This window comes from Acanthochromis polyacanthus, chromosome 10 (genome assembly GCF_021347895.1).
Source record: "Acanthochromis polyacanthus isolate Apoly-LR-REF ecotype Palm Island chromosome 10, KAUST_Apoly_ChrSc, whole genome shotgun sequence".
Taxonomy (NCBI): Eukaryota; Metazoa; Chordata; class Actinopteri; family Pomacentridae; genus Acanthochromis; species Acanthochromis polyacanthus.
The window spans coordinates 16,578,354-16,600,745 of NC_067122.1; the positions used below are offsets into that span (position 1 = coordinate 16,578,354).

Here is a 22,392-nt window from a genome sequence, read left to right on the forward strand (position 1 = left end):
GTCACATGATGATGATCAAATTTTACTGCTGTCTGAGTGCACATCATTATTGTAGGGAAATTTTGTTGTCTGTATGTCGACACTTTCACTTGTTAACAAAATGCGGACACACACAGCTTTGACTCACCCGTCTCAATAGTCTGTGCAAACATCTCAAGCCCCTCCAGCGGGGCAGGTGGCTCCTCGGACGCCTCTGGGGGGTCCTTTAGGCACTCCTGAGCCAGCTGCATGCTGGAGGTCATGCTGGAAGACCAGCCTTGGGAGTCCCAACCCCCACCTGAGCACAAACAAAACCACATGGGGTGATTTCTTTATCTCAGGGATTCAACATCAGGCCTACAATGGCCATTTACTGTTATTTGCCTCTTTTCTCTCTGTGCTTTGATGCTGTATAAAGTGATGTGTGGGACACTTGATTCATCCAGTGCGCTTTGGTAAACTCCTTTGTGTGGTACATAAAATTAACAATTTACACGTGGAGATTTGGCCTGCAGTCAATCAGCTTTCTGGAGACCAATGTGGAGCTGAGAGGATTAGCTGATTAACCTAAACTGTTGATGACTGTTTAGTTTTTCTCTTCCAGTTACTTAAACATGAGGACATGCTGCTGTTGTAGCTCTTATATTACATGTATCTGCCGATTATTGGGCTTTTGGGCTGCTGCTTTGACGTACCACCAAAAAAAAAAAAAAATCAGTTATTGGTAGATAATTTATTGCTTGTACTGGTTTGGTTGATACAGTATATAAAGGTCTTTACATATGAAATGAAATGGTCCTAGCTGGATGCTTTGAAACCTCCATCCTCAGTTACATTCTGTTATTTTGCACCACACTTAGTCTGGGTCTGAATGATGCTGGCTTAGTGTACCCAAGAGAAAATCTCACAGACTGACGCCAGGAGTTGTTAAATGAACTTACTGGTCCGGTACTTGGGTCGACATGTTATCTGAAGACCAGAAACTTCTAAGGTGCAGTGATCGGTCAGGAGAGCTTGCCAGGGGATGGTCACTGCTATGCTGCTCACAAAGCCATCCACTATCTCTAGAGGAGCCCCGAGGGACTCCAAAAGTTCATTAACCGCCTGGAGAAAAGAGGAAGCAATGAGTAAGGAATGGGGGAAAAATACAGAGTGACACAAATGGAAACAAGCGGTTTCATTTTTGTCTCAGCACGTTGTGTAGACTTATAGGGCAAAGGAAGTGCTTGGTTAGCATGGCAGGAAGAAATCTATCTGCCTAGAGTAGACTGTTTAGACTCTAGTAAGAGATACTGCTAATCTGGTGGGCCGGTGATGTGTTTCCCATTAGAGCATTTCCTCGAAGAAATGCGAGCTAAGCCCAGAGCATGACGTTGGAGATTGTTGTTGAACTCGAGTGCAGTTGCGAAACAGTGAAGGGTGCATGAGTCCGACTCAAAAACACACGTCTTCTGCTGCGGTGCAAAGTTGACTGTCAACCTGTACCCTCCTTCAAAAAACTCACCCAGACATCGAGGTTGATGTCCTTGATGACACCGTTGCCGTTGTACAAGTCCAAACCCAGCTGGTCGAGGCTCAGTCGTTCCTGCAAAAAGTGACCGAGGTAGTGCTGTAGAAGGTACCGACAGGCCCGCTTCTTGATTGAGCCTGACCAGGGGAAGAGCCAGCGAGACATAGGGCCAGAGAGAGCGGGGAGAGGGAGCGAAGAGGTGGCGGAGGAGAACGAGTGCGACTACAGTCCTCTGGCAACTGCATAACAGACGAAAACAAAGTGTGCAAAAACAAGGAATGACCCGCAGCTAGCTACAGGGGGCTAAGGAAGGGGCAGCCGCAACTCTACTTCTCCCCTCGGCTTGGCACAAAAACTAGAAAATCCTTTGTGTCAGGACCGACGAGTCTCTCAAAGTACTTGACGAGACGTTACTACAACCGACTGTGGCTGTCTTTGCTCATATTTTCGGTCGGTTTGTGTCGAATTGGAGCGACAGGTCCTGTTGGTGCGTATCGCTTGTTTCAGGGTTGTTTATTGTTATCATACGCCAACTGATGGTATGGTGAACGTGAACGTACGTGCGTAACGTGTCAACGTGACGACACCCGGAAAAGGGACGTAACTTGCCAGGCGCCATCTTAGTAAGGGCAATAGTGTAAACCAGACTCTATCCAATCTGAGATTTGGTGAATTCCTTTGTGTGGAAGAGTCAATTACAGCTATTTCTAAAAACAAATACTCACTTTTTTTCTAGTTTGAGCATTTATACGAATATATATGTCACAGTAGAGATGGCAATTCAGTAGAATTGGCAATTCTTCTAGTAGAATTGACAATTCTCCTAGTAGAGATGCCAATCGCAATCTCTACTAGGAGAATTGCCAATTCTACTAGTAGAGATTGCAATTGGCATCTCCCCTAGGACAATTTCCAATTCTACTAGAACAATCTCCAATTCACTAAGAGAAAGTTTAATAATTACAGATTTACTTCTCTAAGACATAAATATTAAATATAAATAAATATCAATATTAACTTGAAAATAGTTGGAATTTGAGATCATTGCAAGTAAATATCACAAATATGACATACGACAATGAATGTCACAGAACTTCAAAAAATGCCAACTTGTCACTCTCAAAGTGTCCTTTGACACATGCTCAAAAGAATGTGTGGAAAATAGCAACAATATACTGGTCATCAGATAATTTATTGTCAATCAAATAAATGAATGGAATTCTGTAACCAGGAAGTAGTGCATGGACAGACCATCGACCCTCAGCATCAGGGAGCATTCCAGGTAACCAGCGTCATAAACTAAGACTTTGTTCCCACATCTGGCAACCCTTTTGAAGAACCCCTATCTGAAGGACAGTTTGTCATCTGGGAGTTGGCAAGCACAACACCAGTTGAGCTTCTTGACACCCCACACAGCAAAGTACGCAAGATCACAACAGACAACTATCTGAAGGCAGCCAACAGACAGCAAGTCAACTTTGATGCAAAGACAAAGAACCTGGTGAAAACCTACAGTATAGGAGACACAATGGGAATACGCATCAACGAGGTGGACCGGACCAACACAGATCCTCGAGTTCTGCCCTGCAAAGTTATGGAGGTGAACCAACAAGGACAAGACACCATATACAAGATCTACACAGCTGGAGGAATCGGGAAGAACAGGTTCAAATCTGAGGACCTTGTGGATGTGCGGAATGTTTGCTTTCCCTCTCTGCAAAACCTTAATGTTGAGACACTTGAAGAGGTAACACTGATCCAGGCATCACGCAAGACCACAGGATGGCAAGCCACCACCACCCAGGGATCATCTGTTTGTGCCCTGCAAAGGAAGCTGCGTCAGCAACCGGTGTAAATCTACTGTGACACATATGTACAGATTTATTTTGAGCCTCATCTGAACCAAAGATTGTGTTCCCAATATCCATCAGGCTTTATCTTATGTTCTTCAGCAAAGTTTCATCTTGCAGTTCTGTGCTAAACATCAAGCACAGGTTTTTGTTCTTGCGAGCCATCCATTGAAGCTGATGTTCTCCAGTGTTCCCCAGGCTCTCCCCTCAGAGTTCAACTATGAATCTCATGTACTATCTGTGACATCATTTTACGAGGGCTACCAGGTTAGTGGCAGTATGTCTCATTCTGCACCTCCTGATTACTGCTGCAGGTGTGTGTTGACTCATTTCTAGTTGGTTATCGACCTCTCTGTAGCTTTTTCCGTTGGTGTGAGACTTACAATGCAATTTTTAAGTTCCTCCGGCAACTCTTTTTCACGTGGAGCCATGATACCGACATGCCACCTAGAGGTCCAAAACTGAGAAAATTCAGTAGTTCACAGATTGTTGGATGTCCAAGTTCGTGCAATTAAGCTGACTGAAAATCACAGATGTACTGTTCTGTTGTCTTTAGTGGTAGTTTGCACTTTGGGACTTTACTTTCTTAGAAATTACCCAATAACTGGAAGCCAACATAATTTTGTATCAATTTATATTGGACTTTTAAGTGATTTTATATAATCACTATATATATCACAGTAGCATTACATTTACTGTTGGTATAGTAGGGAGTACATGCAGCCCAGCATACCTCATTATAAAATCACATTACAGAGGCACAGCCTACTAGTGAGAGAAATGTTTTATTTACATACTGTATTAGTCAATAAAAGGCTTCAAAATCTTGCAAAAGTATTTTGTATATCCATAAATGCAACATTTTCTTGTGTTGTAAGGAATAACATGCCTTGTTACCATTTTGCAACTGTATTTATGAGTTCATGTTTCAATGTGCAGGGTCTTGGTACTTCTATTTTAATGTTGCTTATTTTGTGTGCGTGTGTCCTAGCAAAAACATTTGCATATGCTGTTTTTTTCTCTTCCTCAAATTTAATTTTGCAATTAAAAAAAAAGTCCAAATGTTTTGTATTAAGAGTTCATGACTGTTTCCTCATTACACATTTGCTCAAGAAAGTGTAGTTATGAATCACTTTAAACAGTTTATTGCTCTGTATAAAGCTACACATCTGTGATTTCATTTGTGACTAATGAATCTAAATATGCATCATAAAGAGAATTTGGTGTCATTGGTTGGGTAGATGGTGAACTACAGCATAGTAGGGCTACGCACATTCCAGTACTGAACACCAACCACCTTGTTTAATTAAAATGCTCTGAAAATTTATGACTTGTCTAAGCACATAAAAACTAAATTTATATTTTTATACTATGTATATTCTTCAATGTTCAACTCTGGCTGCTATCAGATTTGTAGTTAATGATACTAAACCTGTATTGTTTTATTGTTTAACTTATTTATATCCACTTACTAGCATTGTTGCAGCTTCAATCATGTCAGAAACATCACAAAATACTTTATTAATAAACATAAAGCAACAAATCAATATGAACAAAGTTAAATCACTGGCTATACATCTTTATTCCTATGAAAGCGTGTAGTGATTACTATACACATGGCCAAAACCTAAAGTCACAATGACAACTAAAAACAGCATCATAACATTGGTCTTTATGTCAAACAGCTGACATCTGGCTGTTAAAACAATAGTAACGGAAATAAAGTTGATCTACATTATTTATAATTAAAGCAAAAGGCAAATAATGAGATAAAAGAAAAGCCATAAATAAAGGTCTTGTAGAATTTATTTCACAGATGTTTGATGTAACTCCTTATTTTATGAACGCTACGTCGGGGATCTTGCCTTCTGTCTGTAAAGAGAAAAGAAGAGAAATTTCAAGTCCGTGGCAAAATAATCAATTCCTTATGTGTTGACGAATACGGAGATGAAAAGAATTATTGCAGCTTATCTACCTTCAACTGGGTGAAGATTTGTGCCGCTCTGTTGAAATCCCACTCATTGTCTTGCAGACACCTACGAGTTACAGTAAGCGATAAGAATTAGATGAATACGTAATATCTTGCAGCACTGTCAACACTATGTGCACAATAAAGGGACGTACTTCTGCGACCACTCCAGGTTCATGCCTGACTCCTGTGAGAAGGCTGTGAGCATTTCTTGCTGTGGTGCGGTGAGGGTGGGGACGGGGCTGGACGATGGAGTTGGCGCAGGAGCCACGAAGGCTCGGCGGATCTCCTCCGTTGTGGCCATTCGGATGAAAAGCTGGTCATTAACCACGCACAACCTGCCAGGAGGAACACAGGAGACAGAGGATGACGGTTGAATGTTTCTGCTATGATAGAAGTGGGCTTATTTGCACAATTCACAGCCAAGCTCATCAGCCACATACACTCAATTACCAGGACTGTTTGGCACATGTTGGTACATCACAGCACCATTAGAAACTCCTGTCTATTTACCTGATATACCTAAAGAGACCTGGAGCTGTGTCTGCTGGTTCACTGTTTGGCTTACTGGGGCACATTATATAACAATTATAACACCATGTTTTTCTCAGCAGTGTTTTTAGAAAAGTGTCTAGTAATAACAGACAACACCAGCATAATGCATATATATATATCCAATACAATGGAAATTTGAATGTACTTTAAGGCAATGGAAAAAAAATTGCTTGACAATTTCAATTTCTATTTGAATTCTTCCACTAGGAAATTGAAAAGTCAAAAAACTGAGTCAAACACAACTCAGTCTTTAATTGAATTCCAGCTGGTTACAGTGGTGAAACTCACAACGTGGGTCAAAAAGGTGTCTTCGGCATTTCATACAACACACGCCAGACCCCCTTGCCTTCCCACTGCTGCTACGTGTCTATATCTGCGCTTGTGAACTCAAATTAATCCTTAACTGTCTCTGTTATGAAGTCATTGGTTTTAGAGCAGTTTTTCTATTCATAGCTGTTGCAGCAAACAAGAAAAGAATGTTAGTCCTTGTGTAGTTAAAATATACACAACTGAATTAGTAACACAAGACAAACACTTCCTCAGTGAAAATAGGAAAGACAGCAGGAAGATGATAAAACCCGTTATGGGCTAGCTGAACTTACCCAGAATTTCCTGCTGGGACTGTGACGAAAACTCGAGAGAAGGCCATTGTGGATTCTCGGGATTTACCATCAACAACAACTGAAAAGCAGGCACAACAAATTAGCAACAAAATCATGATCATTGTTGTTTTTAGTGGATTAGATCAAAGTAAAAAATCATGATGACCAAAGAACTCACCTTCTTTGAAGACTCCGCTCACTGTGAACGATAGTAGTGTGTTCTGTGAATGGAAAAGAAACAACAAAGTCAGATCTTGAACATGAATGATTGGCAGTGAGATGAAAAGTTAATGACAAGTGCTGGATGACAGATTACATGTAAACGTACTGTGTAGGTGTTCACATCAATGGTAAAGGAGGCAATATCGTGTTGAGTTTTGGGCAGCTCATTGAGGAAAGCCACCACGTTGAGTCGCGTGTGCTTCAGCAGCCGAAACCGCATCGCTGAAGAAAGCAAGACACACAGAGGGAGACATCAGGAGGCATCTCAAATCACAAAAATATGTAGCCTCAACGACTCAGAAACCTATTTAGAAGCTTGACAGTTAAACTTACTGGAGTCTTTAATCCTCTTCAGGTTTCGACTGTCTTTGTGATACTCTCCCAGACTGCTTCTAAACACCAGAGAGTGGACAGATAGAACCAGTGTGACTACAGCTGAGACTCGGATAAGAAGAGTGAGGAGTCAGATCAGGATAAGAGCAGCCAGTGATCAGAGCATCCACAAAAAAAAACAACAACAAAAAACAGATTACTAGATATACATAAGTGTGTGTTGGCTCCTACCTGGAGGGGTTCTGGGTGGAGTAAGGTGTTGTGAGGGATAACGATGCTCCATCATGGTAAGCATCCAGGAGGGGCTGTCTGTCTCCTGAGTCATATATGCTGTAGTACCTGAAACACAGTCACAGGGAGTTAGTGTCCATATGCTTGTTCCTTTTCTTACCTACAAACCCTTTTCTAGGAGGTAAAATTGTACAAATGCCACTGATGGTAACTCATCACTACACAGTCCTACATCAATCTTGAAAAACAGGAACTCATCTGACTGGTTTAAGACTGGGTGCATTTTCTATGTTAGAAAAGTGGAAACTCACTGTTGCAAGAACCGAAGGACGTGAGCCTTGATTTCATCAGAGCCAAAGCAGCTTCCCTGGACAACCAAACGGAAAAACATTTTTTTAGGTACAATACTTGTTGTGAGTCTTTAATCAAAGGAATTAACTCAGTGAATCTCAAATCCTGATGACGGGTTTAAAGGGCATGATTTTTTTTTAAATCACCAAAATCACAGAATTTATTAGGACAAGAATCTAAAACGTGAAAAAGCAGAAAATTGTCAAACTTGTCACTTTTGGTTTCATTAGGAAGAGCAACCAAACGTAAACTTAAAATTGAGATATTTCAAAAAAAAAAAAAATCACATTATTCTACATCTCTTATATAAAAAAACAAAACAAAAACACCTGCCCTAAATAGATTATTAAGAAACTAAAAATTCTGCCTCCTTGGGGCGACAGTGAAGGCTTTAGTGACTCAGATGCTCTCAACAGAAGTAGCAAAAAGTTAGGGACTTTCTGGCTGAACTGCAGGCTGCGTTTACACAGACCAGAGGATACAAGAATGGAAACAAATAAATCACAGTGTTAGTAACACATGTGGGCACAGGGAAAATTCAGTTCATTCAAAAGAGTAAGTAAGTTATGGCACTAGGACATAATGATACTGCACAAAAGACATTTTTGAGCTTTCCCTAATTCTGTCTATGATTCCACTGCTTCCATAGAGATGCAGGACTTCAAGTTGAAGTGAAAAACTAACCCAGAGTGTGTAAAAATTGCACAGAAGCAAAAAATGCCCAAAACTGGCTTGGGGTTCACAGGATCAATGGAGTGAATATGCTGAATATGACACACACTGCAGGACATCATCACTGTGTCAGTTTAAGGATAACTACACAGGTAATTAACTAACCTTGCAGGGTGGGATAGTGGTGGGTGTTTCCACATCAAATCCAATGGGTGGGGGGAGGTCATGGCCATCCTAAAGAGGAACACACATAGGAGGAGACAGGAAAGAGAAATTACCACTGGTGGTCCTTCCTGTCACCGTTCTATTCATTTTCTTAATGGTTATTTACAGACACTGAAAATCTATTTCAAGAACTGAGACAATAATTTGATGAAAAATGTGCACTACAAATAACTGCATTATAGTAAGAAGAACAACTATTTCAAAACCAAAAATATGAAACGCTTCATTCCATGAAGTCTATGAACATACATAAAGACATTACAAGCATTTTAGGGTTATCCACAGAACAAGTTACACATAAACAGAACGTTCTAGTGACTTTAGCCACGTAGAATAACAAGGATAAAAATGGGAGAATGCCTGCAGACCTATAAAAACTCCCAGCATTTTCAGATGTGCCTATTTTAGATCCAGTGTTCACTGGTCAGCGTAACGACACACCAACGATAGGGAGGATGACTGCAAGTTAAAGAAGTGTGGAAATAAAATGTGTGGACCTACCAGTTTGAGAAGCCGGGGAAACCTCTGCCGCACAGCACTGGTACAGGAAGAAAAACCAAGAGCGGCCAAGTCATCATCACAAATGATCTCAGACACAAAGAAATAACACTCACTACTGTAGATACCACTGTCAGTCACACGAGCCGATCCACTTAATGCGTTTTTGTGCCTTTCAGTCGTAATTTTAAGCTGCTACACTTTGAAGAACATTTGGGAGAATAAAGTTATGCATAGATGCATAAAAATACAAATACTATCAGTGCCACAAGGGATTTGATCATCTGTGTTACACAAGTACATCCACCAATGGAATAACATAGGCGCCCTTATCCTCCCTCCAGCTTCATGCTGTGCTCTTTGAAGCCTCCCATCCCACAGCGTACTTACCAGCAGGTATACTCACCCTCTCCCCCAATATGGTGACACACACAGATCTGACATGGAGAGGCAACACAAGCATACTTTTCTAGGAGCACCCACAAACAAACTTGCAGAGTTCCACAATCTACCAGACTGTGCTGGAGACCAGCAAACACATCCATTTTGAGTGACTAAAATAAAGAGGTTATGCATTGCTGGGAGAGAGGTGGTTACCGCCAGTCTTGTGTTAACTTCCCCCAAAAACTCTGGCCACTCAGGGGAAGAGATGAGTCTATGTCACCAAAAAACAAAACAGGGTCTGGGTAAAAAAAATAATAAAGTAAAATATACAGAGACACTAGCAGCAGTGGCCTAACATTCAGAAGAGATGTCAATCATGATTCACAGTGCAAGTGATTCTGTCGATGTCAGCGCTCATGATTATCAGCAAGGAAAGACAACCTGAAAACAAAGTAGAACAAAAAAGAAAGCCGGTTTCAAAGTGACCTTTACCCAGCAGTCCCACCGTTCATCCCTTAGCTTTCCCGGCTGCTTTAACAGCAAGCAGTTATCTGTTATGTATCTCATTCTGAAGAAATGACTGATCTCTTTATGCATGTAACTGGACTTGCTGTTAGATTTTCATTTTCTAGTTCAATTTTGGACCATGTCTCTGGTTACAGAGAACAAGGAGTTCTTTAAGCATTAACTAGCATTAAAAATCTTGCTCTGCACTCTCTGCTTAATAATTGATCTTTTTTTGTACTGGTCACAGCCATCACAAATGAAAATGGAAGAGGAAGTGTTTTCACATTTTTTCCTTCAACATTTTTCATGCAAAACTGAACCTTCAATTTCCAGTTCAGAGCATATTTCTCTCAGAAGCTGGTTAAGAGTATGTGCCAAACTCTCCACTTCATTCACTGAAAAGCAGAGGCCCGTTTTAGGCGAAAGATCAGACTTAGTGGGAGAGACGGACTGCTTTTTCTCTTTGTCTCATCACTGGTCATTGATAATGACACATATCCCCCTCCGCCTCGGCCCAACGGCTTCACCCATGGAGTCCCGTCTTCTCAGTTTCTTCCCGTTGTGCTCTCAGTGAGTCAGAACTCACAGGGACTGAGGTCGAGTAATCGTGACTGTGCCTGCCTTAGGTTGTCCCGAGGTTTCGAGGTGGGATCTTACCCGTCATGGGCTATCCAGCCTTCCATACTCGCCTAGTACAGGGGGCCGATTGGGCAAGGGTGGTATGAGGGGAGGGGAAACATTGGCTGTGGATTTTCTTTGTTTCATCCAAACATTTGTCAGACAAAAATGGATCACCCTCTGTCCAAAACCTACACTGTTTTACAGTACTGCTCAAAAGATCATATTTTTCAAGCACTTCAGAAGTAAGCTGTATGAGCGATGCCATGCTGAATCTCTTTTAAAAAAAATCTTCCTCACAAATACATATAATTAGCAGTGTGTTGGTGTTTTACAGCAGTTTATGGGATAACTAAGCAGGATGTCAGCAGGGGAGTGCTAGGTAAAGCCTCACTGAGAACCATAAAGCCAAGATGAGACCAAAGCCTGACAAGTCAACCCACAGAGAAGCTGAATAACTGGCAGAGTTGCTGTTCAAACTGCAGAAAGTTTCAGCAAGCTGAAAGGAAAACAATGTGCAGCTGGACTGTGGTGAGCTGTCCTCTCAGTGACTTTGAGGAAAGAAGTGTTTAGTTTGAAGTGTGAAAAGAAACATTAATCATCAAGCGAGAAGCAACAGGTAAAACCAAATAGAACAGAATATATATGTACTTTTAAAAATATCCACAGAGGTTCAGTGTATGAATGAGCACTACACAGCATGTATGCCAGTGCCCATGTCAGTAACTTAAAGCACAGCAGTACATAGACGACTGTATGAATACTTAAATCTGTATGGGGGTAGATTGGTAAACAAGAGGAGATAAATTGATCTCATTATCAGTTGTTGTTGTTTTCATCCTCTTGTGGAGGAGGTGGGATGGTTTTGGAGATTAAAAAGAGTACAAATGAAACATTCTGCAATATGGTCACAATGATGTAGTACTGTCCTTGAACATGTCTGTGGTATATTTAAATGAACTGTTATGCATCCACCTGTAACCATCACAAAGAAGCAGGAACAGTTTCAAAAAAGAACTACATCAAGTATTGAGTAATGTGTCTCTTTTCTCCCTGACTTTCTCTCACAATCCAACACATTAACACAAGTTGCTAATAGTGAATGTCAGATCTGGCCTTCTCAAAAGTTTGTTCTTGGCTGCTGGAAAAGTGATTTCAGGTAATAGAGAGCGTTCTTTCACAGCCACAAAGACTGGCCTGATCATCTTCTGTCGAATACTCCGGTCGTACAGGAGGGACTCCTAACACCGTCAGTCACACACTAACAGTCATACCACTGAACTCAACTCCATCAAAAGTCTTCTCACCCCCCACAATCGTTAACTGACCTGATGTACGACGCCTGGTCCTTGAAGAGGTCGCACAAAGGGTTTCTGTTCAGCCACAGCTCCACCAGCTTCAGGCCTTTCACCTTGTCCAGCTCCCGGTCAGACTTCAGCTGGACAGCCACAGGGGAACAGAACAAGTTGGTGTGAGAAGGATTTAAAAATCACATTTATATTGAAAAAAAGTGAGCAAGTGAAGTTCCTGAAGTCATGTTAGCGTATTATTTTATGAGTGGAGCAGCAGGTCTCACCTCATTGTGGGAAAGGTTGAGGGTCTTCAGATTAGGCACCTTGGAAACCAATTCAGTGAGTTCATCCAGTTTGTGAATGCGGTTGTTACTTAAGTTCAAGCCAGCCAGCTGGAAAAATGAGAGAAGAACAATGAGCACACTGAGTGCGATCCATTACTGTATTAGCACCTACATATATGATATTGTGTAACATCGTCTGCTTTTTTTTTCAGGTCCACTGTATTAATGTTACCTCAGGAATGTTTTCTTCAATGATCTTGATGACAGCTTCCATGTTTGTCTTCCTGTTCAAGATGACTTCAATGTTCTGGGAAACTAGATCTGTCACATCAAATGAAATCAGAATTAAAATAATACACAAATATGCTAAATTGGACAATAATAATAATCCAGTGAAACTTTCAGTGACAGTAAATAAATATGGAAAGTCTCAATATCATCACCAGACCACTAACTCAATCTTCTATGTAAATCATAAAAAAACTATTTATTTATTTTAAAAAAAAACTACATAAAGACAACACCCCTACTTAACCCTTTAAGCTTCAGTCAATTCCAGCCGTTTTCAGTACAAAAAAATCGCTAATATTCTATTTTTAAATAAAAAAAATTACGAAAAATACAGGGAATATTGGACGCACATTGCGAGGTGCATTTCCTTAAAAACGACCGATTCGTGGATTTTATACCGACTTCAGGACATGTTTTGGACAAAATAGTTTACTGGCTTGTGTTGTCTGGATGTAAAAGGTTGGATTATGGCCGTTTTTTGTGGAATCTTTTTTTCTGTGTGTAATAATGAACCCGGAAATGTGAGTCGCGTTGTGTACGTTGAAGCCGTGTATAGAGAACGGATGGATGAATATTTGTTTTTGTCGGACAAATGTGTTTTTCTCACCCGCTGTGGTAATCACATCTGAAAGTGGTTTATACCGGCGGATTCATGAGAATCTAAGCTTTCCATCGGCGTATAGTGTTTGTATAATCGGGTTTGCAGCCGTCGGACATTCTTGAAATTCCTATGCAAATTAGTAGGTGTACCGCCGGCGGTACACCTACGACGCACTGAAGCGTAAAGGGTTAACACAGATAAAAATAATAGATTTAGCAATAATTTCTAAACCATAATCTCATATGCATGATTTACACGTGAAAGTGATCGGTATAATTACCTGGGTCTGTTCGGATGTTGTTTAAGTCCAGTGCTTGCTGGGAGCCATCAAAACGTTTTGCCATGCATTGCTGTAAAAGATAAACATTTAATATAAGAAGCCGTATTGCAACAAAACACATTTCTAGCTCTCTCCATCTGTCAGACTATTACCTTCCAAATCCCCTTTCTTTTCTGTCAAATCAAATACAAAGCCGACTGCACCAAGTAGGTAAACAAATTTATGGACCTCACAGTCAAATTATACATCCCTTCTGTATGTGTGTCTTACCATTACAATAATATACTTTTTAGTTGGAGTATTTTGAAAAAGTCACCTTCATCAGAGAAACCAAATTAACTTTAAATAGTAACATTTCTCAGACTTTGGCTATCATTGTAAATGTATTGCTGGCTCCTTTGGGTATTTCTATTCTGGCTCACCTTCAGGTGCTCCAAGTGTTCAGGCTTCAGGTCAGACTGCAGAAAAGCTGGAGGAGGAACATTGTTGACATGCACTTCCACCTTTAAAGAAACCAACATCAGATGGTAAACAGATCAGTGATAAGACACACCCATATACCACTCACATTTGACTGATCAGTAACGGCATGAGACTTTAAACAGTTCTGTAGCAGAAGTGTTGAATTTTCCCTTATTGCCCCAGACATACCTTATAACCATCTGTGTCTGTGATCTTGTGGGAACATTTGTGCAAAGCACTGGCAGCGGAGGAATCATCCACATAAAAATGGACCCTGTTATGGTCAACATGATACTGCACAGATAGACAGAAAGAGACATAATAATGATTTACTTAAAACCTTCAGTTTACAGACGTGTTCAGGTGGATACTGAGGATGTATTTTTAACAAACAGGAAAAAATAAGAAAAAAAAGGCAGCAAGAAAAACATTTTTAAAAAAAATCAGAACCTGAAGCACCCCTTAGTCATTTAAAGGTACAACACACAATGCAAATACAGACAAAAAGCACTAGCTTATTCACATTTTTTCCTTAATTTTATTACTCTGACATACAATAACCTTTTTGAGTCCATTAGTTGATAACCAGTAATTACAAGACAGTACTAAAACTGACCTGTACAGGTGTGAATTGAGCTGAACAGATGTTCTGAAGAGCTGAGAGTAACCACTTCTTATCATATTTTCTTCCGTGTGGTATCTGTCAAAAAAGAAAGCTAAATATGATCTCTTCAATATTTAGAAGGCAGATTTGTTCATGTTCTGAGGTGACTGTAATAACACACACCGTGACTTTGTACCAGTCTGATCGGTTTTTCCCTTGTCCTCCACCGACGCTTCCTCCACCTCGGTCTCCTCTGAAGCCGCCTCCTCTACCAACACCTCCCCCTTTGCCTTGTCGTCTGTCTCTGTCAAACCGTCCATCACCTTTCCGAAAATTTCCATATGGATTGCTAAAGGAGACAGAACAAGGCGATATATTCAGACGACGCTCTTTAAAAAGCGTGACAATTTTTCCAGGGACTACTTCAGAAACTCTGGGTCTTCCTTGGTGTTTCAGCATTCCCTGTGAATCATTGTCAGAAAGCAACACCAAAGCTTTCAAAACTGTACAGAGTCACTCTATTTTCATTATGAACAGACATGTTTCTTTACACTCAATGCTGCTCACTTATGCTTAAGTATTAACACATAATAAATGCACTTCCTGTCTTACAAAATTTCAAAGTAAAGCTTTGTTTTATTTTATTTGTTGAATTTTCCTCAAATTTTATGACCTATTACTCCCTCAACAAATGATGTACGTCACATCACCCCAGTGCTTGTGGGCCATCCTCATGCATGTACTAGCAGAGTATCAACTACAAACAACGAGGGGAAACTTGTGAGTAAAAAAAAAGGCTTTAAGAAGTTCCATCTGTGGTGACAACATCCACAGAACACTTTCAGCAGATTAACTGGGTTTAGAACCAGCTGGTTTTTCTTGTCTACTTATAATTCTATTATTAGCATTAGGGATGGATGCCTAAATAGTAGGAGTGTTTTTCATTTCTCTCACATAGTTCAATGCATATCTTGATGCATGATTCATATTTTGGTACAAAGACAACAGAAATGTGAGTCACAATACACGGTGATTAAAAGGCAATTCCATCTCACATTGAATCTTAATGTTGCCTCAATACAACAAACTATGCACCGCTCCCACAATCAATCTTATTGTAACTGTCAGATTTTTTTAGCCCTGCCTTGAGATATTGTCGTATTTGTAAGCAAGCAGCAAAAGCGCTGCAAGTTTTGCATGCTGTAGTTGTTCATTTAATTAACAATTAATTGTACTTGCAGAAACTAGCCACCTACTTTAATGTGTACTTCTCGCAACATGCAATTGCACGGACTTCAGGAGGACAGCATACGTATCACAAGAGGGGTGCACACATACAAACTTTACACAAGCAAAGGTGACAAAGTGTCCAAAGATTGTATTTTGATATATGAAGTCAAGACCTTTTCCCCCTAAATGGAGTTTGGTTTAAATGACCTTGAACTGATGCAGATGTAGCTCTGACTTTTGGGTGTCACTTACAGATCCTTAAATGTTTTCTAAAAAGTACCACAATAATCAATGTGTGTGTGTGTGTGTGTGTGTGTGTGTATATATATATATATATATATATATGTATATATATACACACACACATATATAGCAAGAGCATTACAATAAAGATAAAATAGTTGGGCAAAGTAATAAAACTGAGCATAATTCACTTTCATAGTTTCACTTTTGCTTGTTTTTCCAAAGGTACTTTCATATGGGTAGATGACTAACAGAGGTTTTCATCTTCTGTACTCCAACCGCTATACTAAGTGTGAAAATGGTCAGAGGCGTCCTACTTTCTCTTTCTGTAACTCACTATATCATAATTCAAAATGTGCTTTCTGTGTCTCATGCCTCTAAGCCTTTGAAGCAGATCTGACTTAAGATCTTGCTGGACATGTGGTACCCTCCTTACATAAAGATAACATACTGAACACATACAATTTGCCTTATCAGTGAGTCCTGCTTCAAAAGACATATCTGAAGACAGCTTAACTATTAACTAAACTACAAACACTTACTATCTGTGCCGCGAGCTGTTGTCCTGAGACCCATCACTCATTGTCACATCTCCATCAGTATCATCAAGCCTAGACCGTGGCCCAGGACCTCCAAACCCTCCTGAGTGGCTTCCTCGCTGACGGTCCCTGCGGGATCTGTCATATGAGGACCGACCCTTGTGGGAGCCTCTGTTTTTACGGTTGCGAAACGGTGCAGTTCTATCATCATGTTCTGTGAAGGAGAGTAATAGGTAGTTTATGACTTAAATAAAAACATGAAACCAAGATAAAAGATTGAACAATAATAATTTAATTAATCTCAGCTACTGTACTATGATGATATGTGTGCAAAAAATTAAACTGAGCCACATTCTGTCTCTCATTGCTATAGGTGTATAAGTTGGTGTATAAGACTATAGTCTACTGATTAAAATAAAAACTTTTGGTCGGTGTTAATGACACTTATTTACATTTAAATCTGAAAATGCTCTCCATACTTAGACTGGGAATCAACGTGGTATGGGACCTTCCCTCATTGATCTCTACAGTTACTCTACTCGATCCCTCATTCTGTCTTCAACTTATAAACCCTTTTACTTGTATTCATGTAACAAAAGTGCTCCATATGTCCATAGTGCAACACAATTACATCTACAGGCAGTCCTCCACTTAATTTTACCTTGACCCACAAGATTAATGCTTCTGACCTCTCTCGTCTCCATAAAGTCTCCACGGTCTAAAGGAAAATGGTGAAAGGGGCAGAGAAGATGTCAGGTTAAAGCTGGAGTGAACATGGTTTCTTACCGTTGTAGTAATGCCCGCCATCCGCCATGTTTCTGGAATAGTGTTCGATAAAAAAAAACGACCCAGCCCTGCTTGGAAAATTCTATGCGTGGGGGCTGGTGTTGTCTTTTTCACGAAACACAAAGCCGACGATGTGGAAGAAACTCCAACATCCAGAGCAGTTCAGGGGAAACAAAGGCGACCTCGACGGGATCGCAGGCTGCTCTTTAACTAGCTGCTAGCTGAGTTAGCTTCTCCTACTGCGCGTTGACGAGAAAAGACGACGGAGGTACAATGTCTACACGCTTTTCTCTTCCGGGGCAACATACAGAGGCGGGCATTTAGAAAAAAGTATCTGAGACAGCGATGGAACAAGAAGACAACACAGTGAAATAGCACCCAGCACCACATTAAAGTCAGTTGAAGGCTTTGGTAACGGTAGCTTTGACTTCAGTTGTTAGCTAATGTTAGCATGTAGCCTAGCTTAACCTACCTGAAAGCTTTATGTACCGACAACTATTGTATCTCCTCTGACGAGCCATGATAAAGAGATGTCTGAACGTAAAAATAGTAAATAATTCACCATACATACATTGACAGTATCTTAAAACCTCAGCAGGGTGATCGTTTTTGACCAATCACCTGGTCAGAAACGATCATAAGAAAAGTTACTCCAGGGTTCCTCAGTTGATAATACAAATTAAAACAAAACGCTTTACCAGGTCCTCTCCAAAACTGTGCAAATTTAGTTAAGAGAATTTATTAACTATACACTCACCCTCCGAGAGGCTTGAAAGGATATAAAGATGTACGCTTATTTATTCAATCTAAGCATGCTAGTTATATTCAAGTAAGTTTAATTTAGCTCATCACAGTCAGATTAAAGTTTATTAAGTGAACCACAATGAAACTAATGCAGTCTAAATGTTTCCTGATTGGATGTATTATCAAAAAATAACAAACTCCAAGAAGGGCCGACATATCTATTAAACTGGCCTGAATTTGTTTTTGCTTAAATAACAAATAAAATGACAACAAATGTGGCAGTGTCCTACTTTAATGCAATATTTAGGTATTTGTTTTTTGATTTGTGTTTTTATTTCATGTTACTATCCTCTAGTACCTCCACTACATTTTTACTCCATGACTTTTATTTCTAACAGTAACAAGTTTCCTTTAGATTAAAATTGGAAGTAAATTAAAAAAATTGTGTTTTGCAGCAGTGATGTCCAAATAAAGAAAAAAGCATATCTAGTTAGAATCACAAACTAGAAGCCCATGAAATTTCCCCCTTTTTTATTTTGAGGTCCAAAGATGTAGATCTACCCAATATTTCACAAAAGCAAAGACACATTTTCTAAAGCAACAGCTAATTTCTGTAGCAAATTAGTTTTTCTTTTCACGATAAATTAGTTTCACTTCAACCACCTATGATGGTAAAATGCTGCCTTTGTACTGATGTCAGGAGGTACTTTTACTACATACACTTAAGTGTGAAAAGCTCTCACCTTTAACTGTGAGTGCTTTGATGCTTTTACTCAAACCATCAAATGTAAAACTTTAACTTCACTTTTTTGTTGTAGTTGTTCATTTTATGTAGATGAAAGCATAATCACCATTATTTAACTAATAAAAGACATCAGCTTTATTAGGTACTCTTGCTGAAACAAATGTTTAGTGCAACAATGCTGCAATAAATCCATTTTTAAAACTTTATTTTGAAGGGCTGTGCTGCTTTGCAACTTTACTTCACTGAACCTACAGGTTTTTGGATATTTTTGGCCCACCTCATTTATATCAGGGATAGACCAAACTGAGCATATTACAGTCCCATCAGCTCACCAGAAGCATCAACTGCAGCCTCCAAAATGGCCACAAAGTTGAACCTCTCTAAAGCAGTTTCAGTCACAAATGGAACATTATCACCTCCATGATGGAAGGATTTACTGCAGGACTGCTTTGTTCAGCTGCATTAGTTTTAGTTTGATGAACCTATTAAACTGGAAACTATAGCTGAATGATTACGGAAAATATCGAATTGTGATTTCTCTACCAAATATTGCAATCTACGATATCATATCAGTTTTATATTGATTGTGTATAATGTCAGATTTCTACCTTATGAGACAACATCAAAATATAACTGCTCTATATTGTAATGCAAGGATGAGAATTTAAAGATGAAAAATGCTTCAAATGTGTATCTTTGACATTCTTTAAATAACATGGAACAACTACCACCAAAGCTGTGACTGTGTAAGTTAAATTTGAAAAAGTACTACTAATAATTAAAATATTTACTATATAAAAACACAACTATAGGACCTTTCAGTGAACAATCTCTTAAATTAGAACAGGTACGTCAATAGTGGCTCAGGGAATTTTTTATTGTAAATAAATTAAATGTTTTATATTTGAATCTTACATTATGAACTAAAAATAAGAATTATAAGGTTTTTTGGGTAAATACTATACTCATTTTAAAGGCCTAGAAATATCTCACAGCTTTAAAACATTAATTTTTAAATGTGCAAATTGCATAGCCTTAAACATTTAAAAGTGTTTAGCATTTTTGCTTTAATTCTTAATAATTAAATAAAACGTGACCCAGCTCTCTGAGGTATATTTACCTACATTTTCATTTAAAAAGAATCCCATTTAGAATTGTCATATAGGTTTTATTTAGTCTTCAGTCGCTAACAATCTTTGGTTTCCCATATATATGTATGTAATGTCTTAATTTTCATTTATCAGGTAACTGCTAGAGTTCAGGTAAGTTACTCAAGTTAATTTGAATTCTATATAATATTGTAGGATCTTAACCTTATTGAAATCAGTTAAGTAAATTTATATTTCATATAATAATGAAGGTCTTATTAGCAATATTAAAATTGTTGAAGTAGATTTACATTATAAATAATATTATACGGCCTTACTTTTAATATTTAAACTTAGAAATTGGTAATGCTAATCTTATTTCTATGCCTTTAAATTTGCTATATAATAATAGTGATTTGACTAATTTTGACAATTATTTTTTCTATCTGTTGCCTTCTTGTTACAACTTTATCTTGTATAAAATTGTGAAATCACCTTCTGGGTATTCTGCATTGTGTGACCAAGCAGGTTGTTCAACATTTGTTTTTAAAGTGCTACATAGTTACTATTGCGATAAACGTTATTTATATGAGGGCAAAGTAGGTTATTTGATGTCTATTTGTGGTCTGTTCTTGACCACAGATGACTAAATTCACAATAATGTCCCTTCTGTGTGTGTTTGCTGCTGTTCAGACCATCCATCCATCCATTCTCTATACCGTGGGGGGTGCTGGAGCCTATCTCAGCTGACTCGGGCGAAGGCAAGGGACACCCTGGACAGGTCGTCAGTCTGTCCCAGGGCTACATATACAGACAAACAATCACACCTACGGACAATTTAGAGTGATCAATTAACCTCAGCATATTTTTGGACTGTGGGAGGAAGCCGGAGTACCCAGAGAAAGCCCATGCATGCACAGGGAGAACATGCAAACTCTATGCAGAAAGATCTCAGGCCCACCCCGGGATTCAAACCGGGATCTTCTTGCTGCAAGGCGAAGTGCTAACCACTTACTCCACTGTGCAGCCCCTGTTCAGACCATGTGTTGGTAATCCTCTAATTACATCACATGTCCATCCTTGTAGTCCACATCCAGGTGGAGCCAGTAACATTAATGAGGTCTCAGTCAGGCCTGCACCACAGCAGAACCTCCTTTAGGGGCAATGCAGGTATCATTAATACACCAATGCCTTTTCTTCCTGCCATGACAAGATAAAAAAATCTGCTGTGGTGTCTACTGATGTTGTTTTGTTGGTTAAGTATGCAATAATATGACTACAAAACACGTGCCTGATCAGCAGCAAATCCAATTGTACCTTATAAATTTGTAAATAGTGTACTTTTAAACTAAAATATTTACTTAAGATGTTACCACACACGCTTCCATCATGATTAGGCGATTAAATGCAGTTAAACGGAGGCAGGAGGCTGATAATTTGGATATAATGGATGCATCAGACTCACCCATATCCATCGCACGTGTCACCACCAGGTTAGCGAAGCCACTCCGGCACAAAATCACACGGTCCATCCAGCAACACTCCTCAGGCTTCAGGAAACCTTCTAAAACTTACTGTATTGTTGAAAAAAAAATTCTAAACAGGTTTCGCTTGCTGTATCCATTTTTAAGCGGAACTGTACAGTTTTTGTAGTGAATTTACGGAGTCTGGTGAGTAGTTCTGGGTTAGCTTAAGGTAGCTGTTAGCAATTAGCACGACGGCGGATCAGAACTAACATTAAGCTGAACCCACAGACACAGTCAGATCATAACAGTTACAGAATTATTTATTTTACCGTCGTTATCGCTCGTGAAAATACAGGAAACAGCAGCTTCTGTCCGCAGCCCTGTTCACTGTCGGTCCGTCCCGCTCACAGGTGTACTGTTAAAAGAACTACAACATGGCGCCACCTGGTGGAACAGCTAAGTTACTCCGACTAGAAACTACAGCAGCCTGAACGGTACTGGTGTTCCTGATATTATAGCTATAATAGCATAAAAATATATATTTTACTGACGGCAAACTAACATGTCAACGTTTTTGATAATCTGTTTCATATTATTTTCAAGGGCTTAATACACCGTCAGACTGTCAAATGAATTTATTTTGGGATATTAAAATGAATCTTACTTACTAAAAATAAGCAAACAAGTAAGTGAAGTTATAGATCTAACAACACTCCTGGTTTTCTATTCTTTTCGGGACTATCTAGTTTGAGCTCTTTGTCACAGACTACAGATTCGCATAACATTTCTCCTTGAAACTTTTCAGATAATTTACTGTGTCCCGAAGATGTAGAACTACCCAACATTTCCCAAAAAGCAAAGAAAAACCTTCTAACAGCAAACATAGATTTGTGTAGTGACTTAGTTTTTTCTCTCACTCTCTCTTTCTTCCTAGATTAATCATCTCATGACCTCTCAATTATTTATATTCTGACACTTTGAAGGGGTGCAGGCCTGAAGTTGGGAACCCCCTAAACTACCCCAAAAGCAGTTTAAACTAATTTCACTTCGACCATCTCAGCTCTTAAATTCTGCCTGTGGTTTGGTGACAACTCAAGTACTTTTGTACAGTTCAATATTTAAAATATTCACCTTTGACTGATAGTACTTCAACACTTCTACCCAAGTACACCATTAAACACACAACTTCCATTTCTAATTTTTGGGTTTTTTTGTGCTCATACTTGTGTAA

The 22,392-nt window shown here is 39.3% G+C and overlaps 2 protein-coding genes across 2 annotated transcripts in view; both read right to left on the reverse strand.

Moving 5' to 3' along the window:
* atg2a (autophagy related 2A) overlaps positions 1-2,038 on the reverse strand; it is a 32,308-nt gene extending 30,270 nt beyond the window's left edge. Inside the window, exons 1-3 of the mRNA XM_022215418.2 lie at positions 1,484-2,038; positions 921-1,083; positions 128-277 (exon numbers count right to left, since the gene is read on the reverse strand). Coding sequence (XP_022071110.2) covers positions 128-277; positions 921-1,083; positions 1,484-1,654 — 484 coding nt within the window. The 5' untranslated portion in view covers positions 1,655-2,038. The remainder of the gene's footprint in view (positions 1-127; positions 278-920; positions 1,084-1,483) is intronic.
* Positions 2,039-4,836: 2,798 nt separating this feature from the next.
* On the reverse strand, positions 4,837-17,393 carry nxf1a (nuclear RNA export factor 1a). The gene is made up of 21 exons (XM_022215419.2): positions 17,119-17,393; positions 16,336-16,546; positions 14,504-14,669; positions 14,333-14,416; positions 13,906-14,010; positions 13,677-13,757; positions 13,255-13,324; positions 12,315-12,403; positions 12,083-12,190; positions 11,835-11,944; positions 9,001-9,037; positions 8,440-8,508; positions 7,563-7,618; positions 7,252-7,359; positions 7,021-7,079; positions 6,794-6,909; positions 6,644-6,686; positions 6,466-6,544; positions 5,464-5,646; positions 5,315-5,375; positions 4,837-5,211 (listed from the first exon to the last, which is right to left on the reverse strand). The coding sequence occupies exons 1-21, from the start codon at positions 17,144-17,146 to the stop codon at positions 5,173-5,175; spliced, it is 1,902 nt and encodes a 633-aa protein (XP_022071111.1). The 5' UTR covers positions 17,147-17,393; the 3' UTR covers positions 4,837-5,172.
* Positions 17,394-22,392: the final 4,999 nt, after the last annotated feature.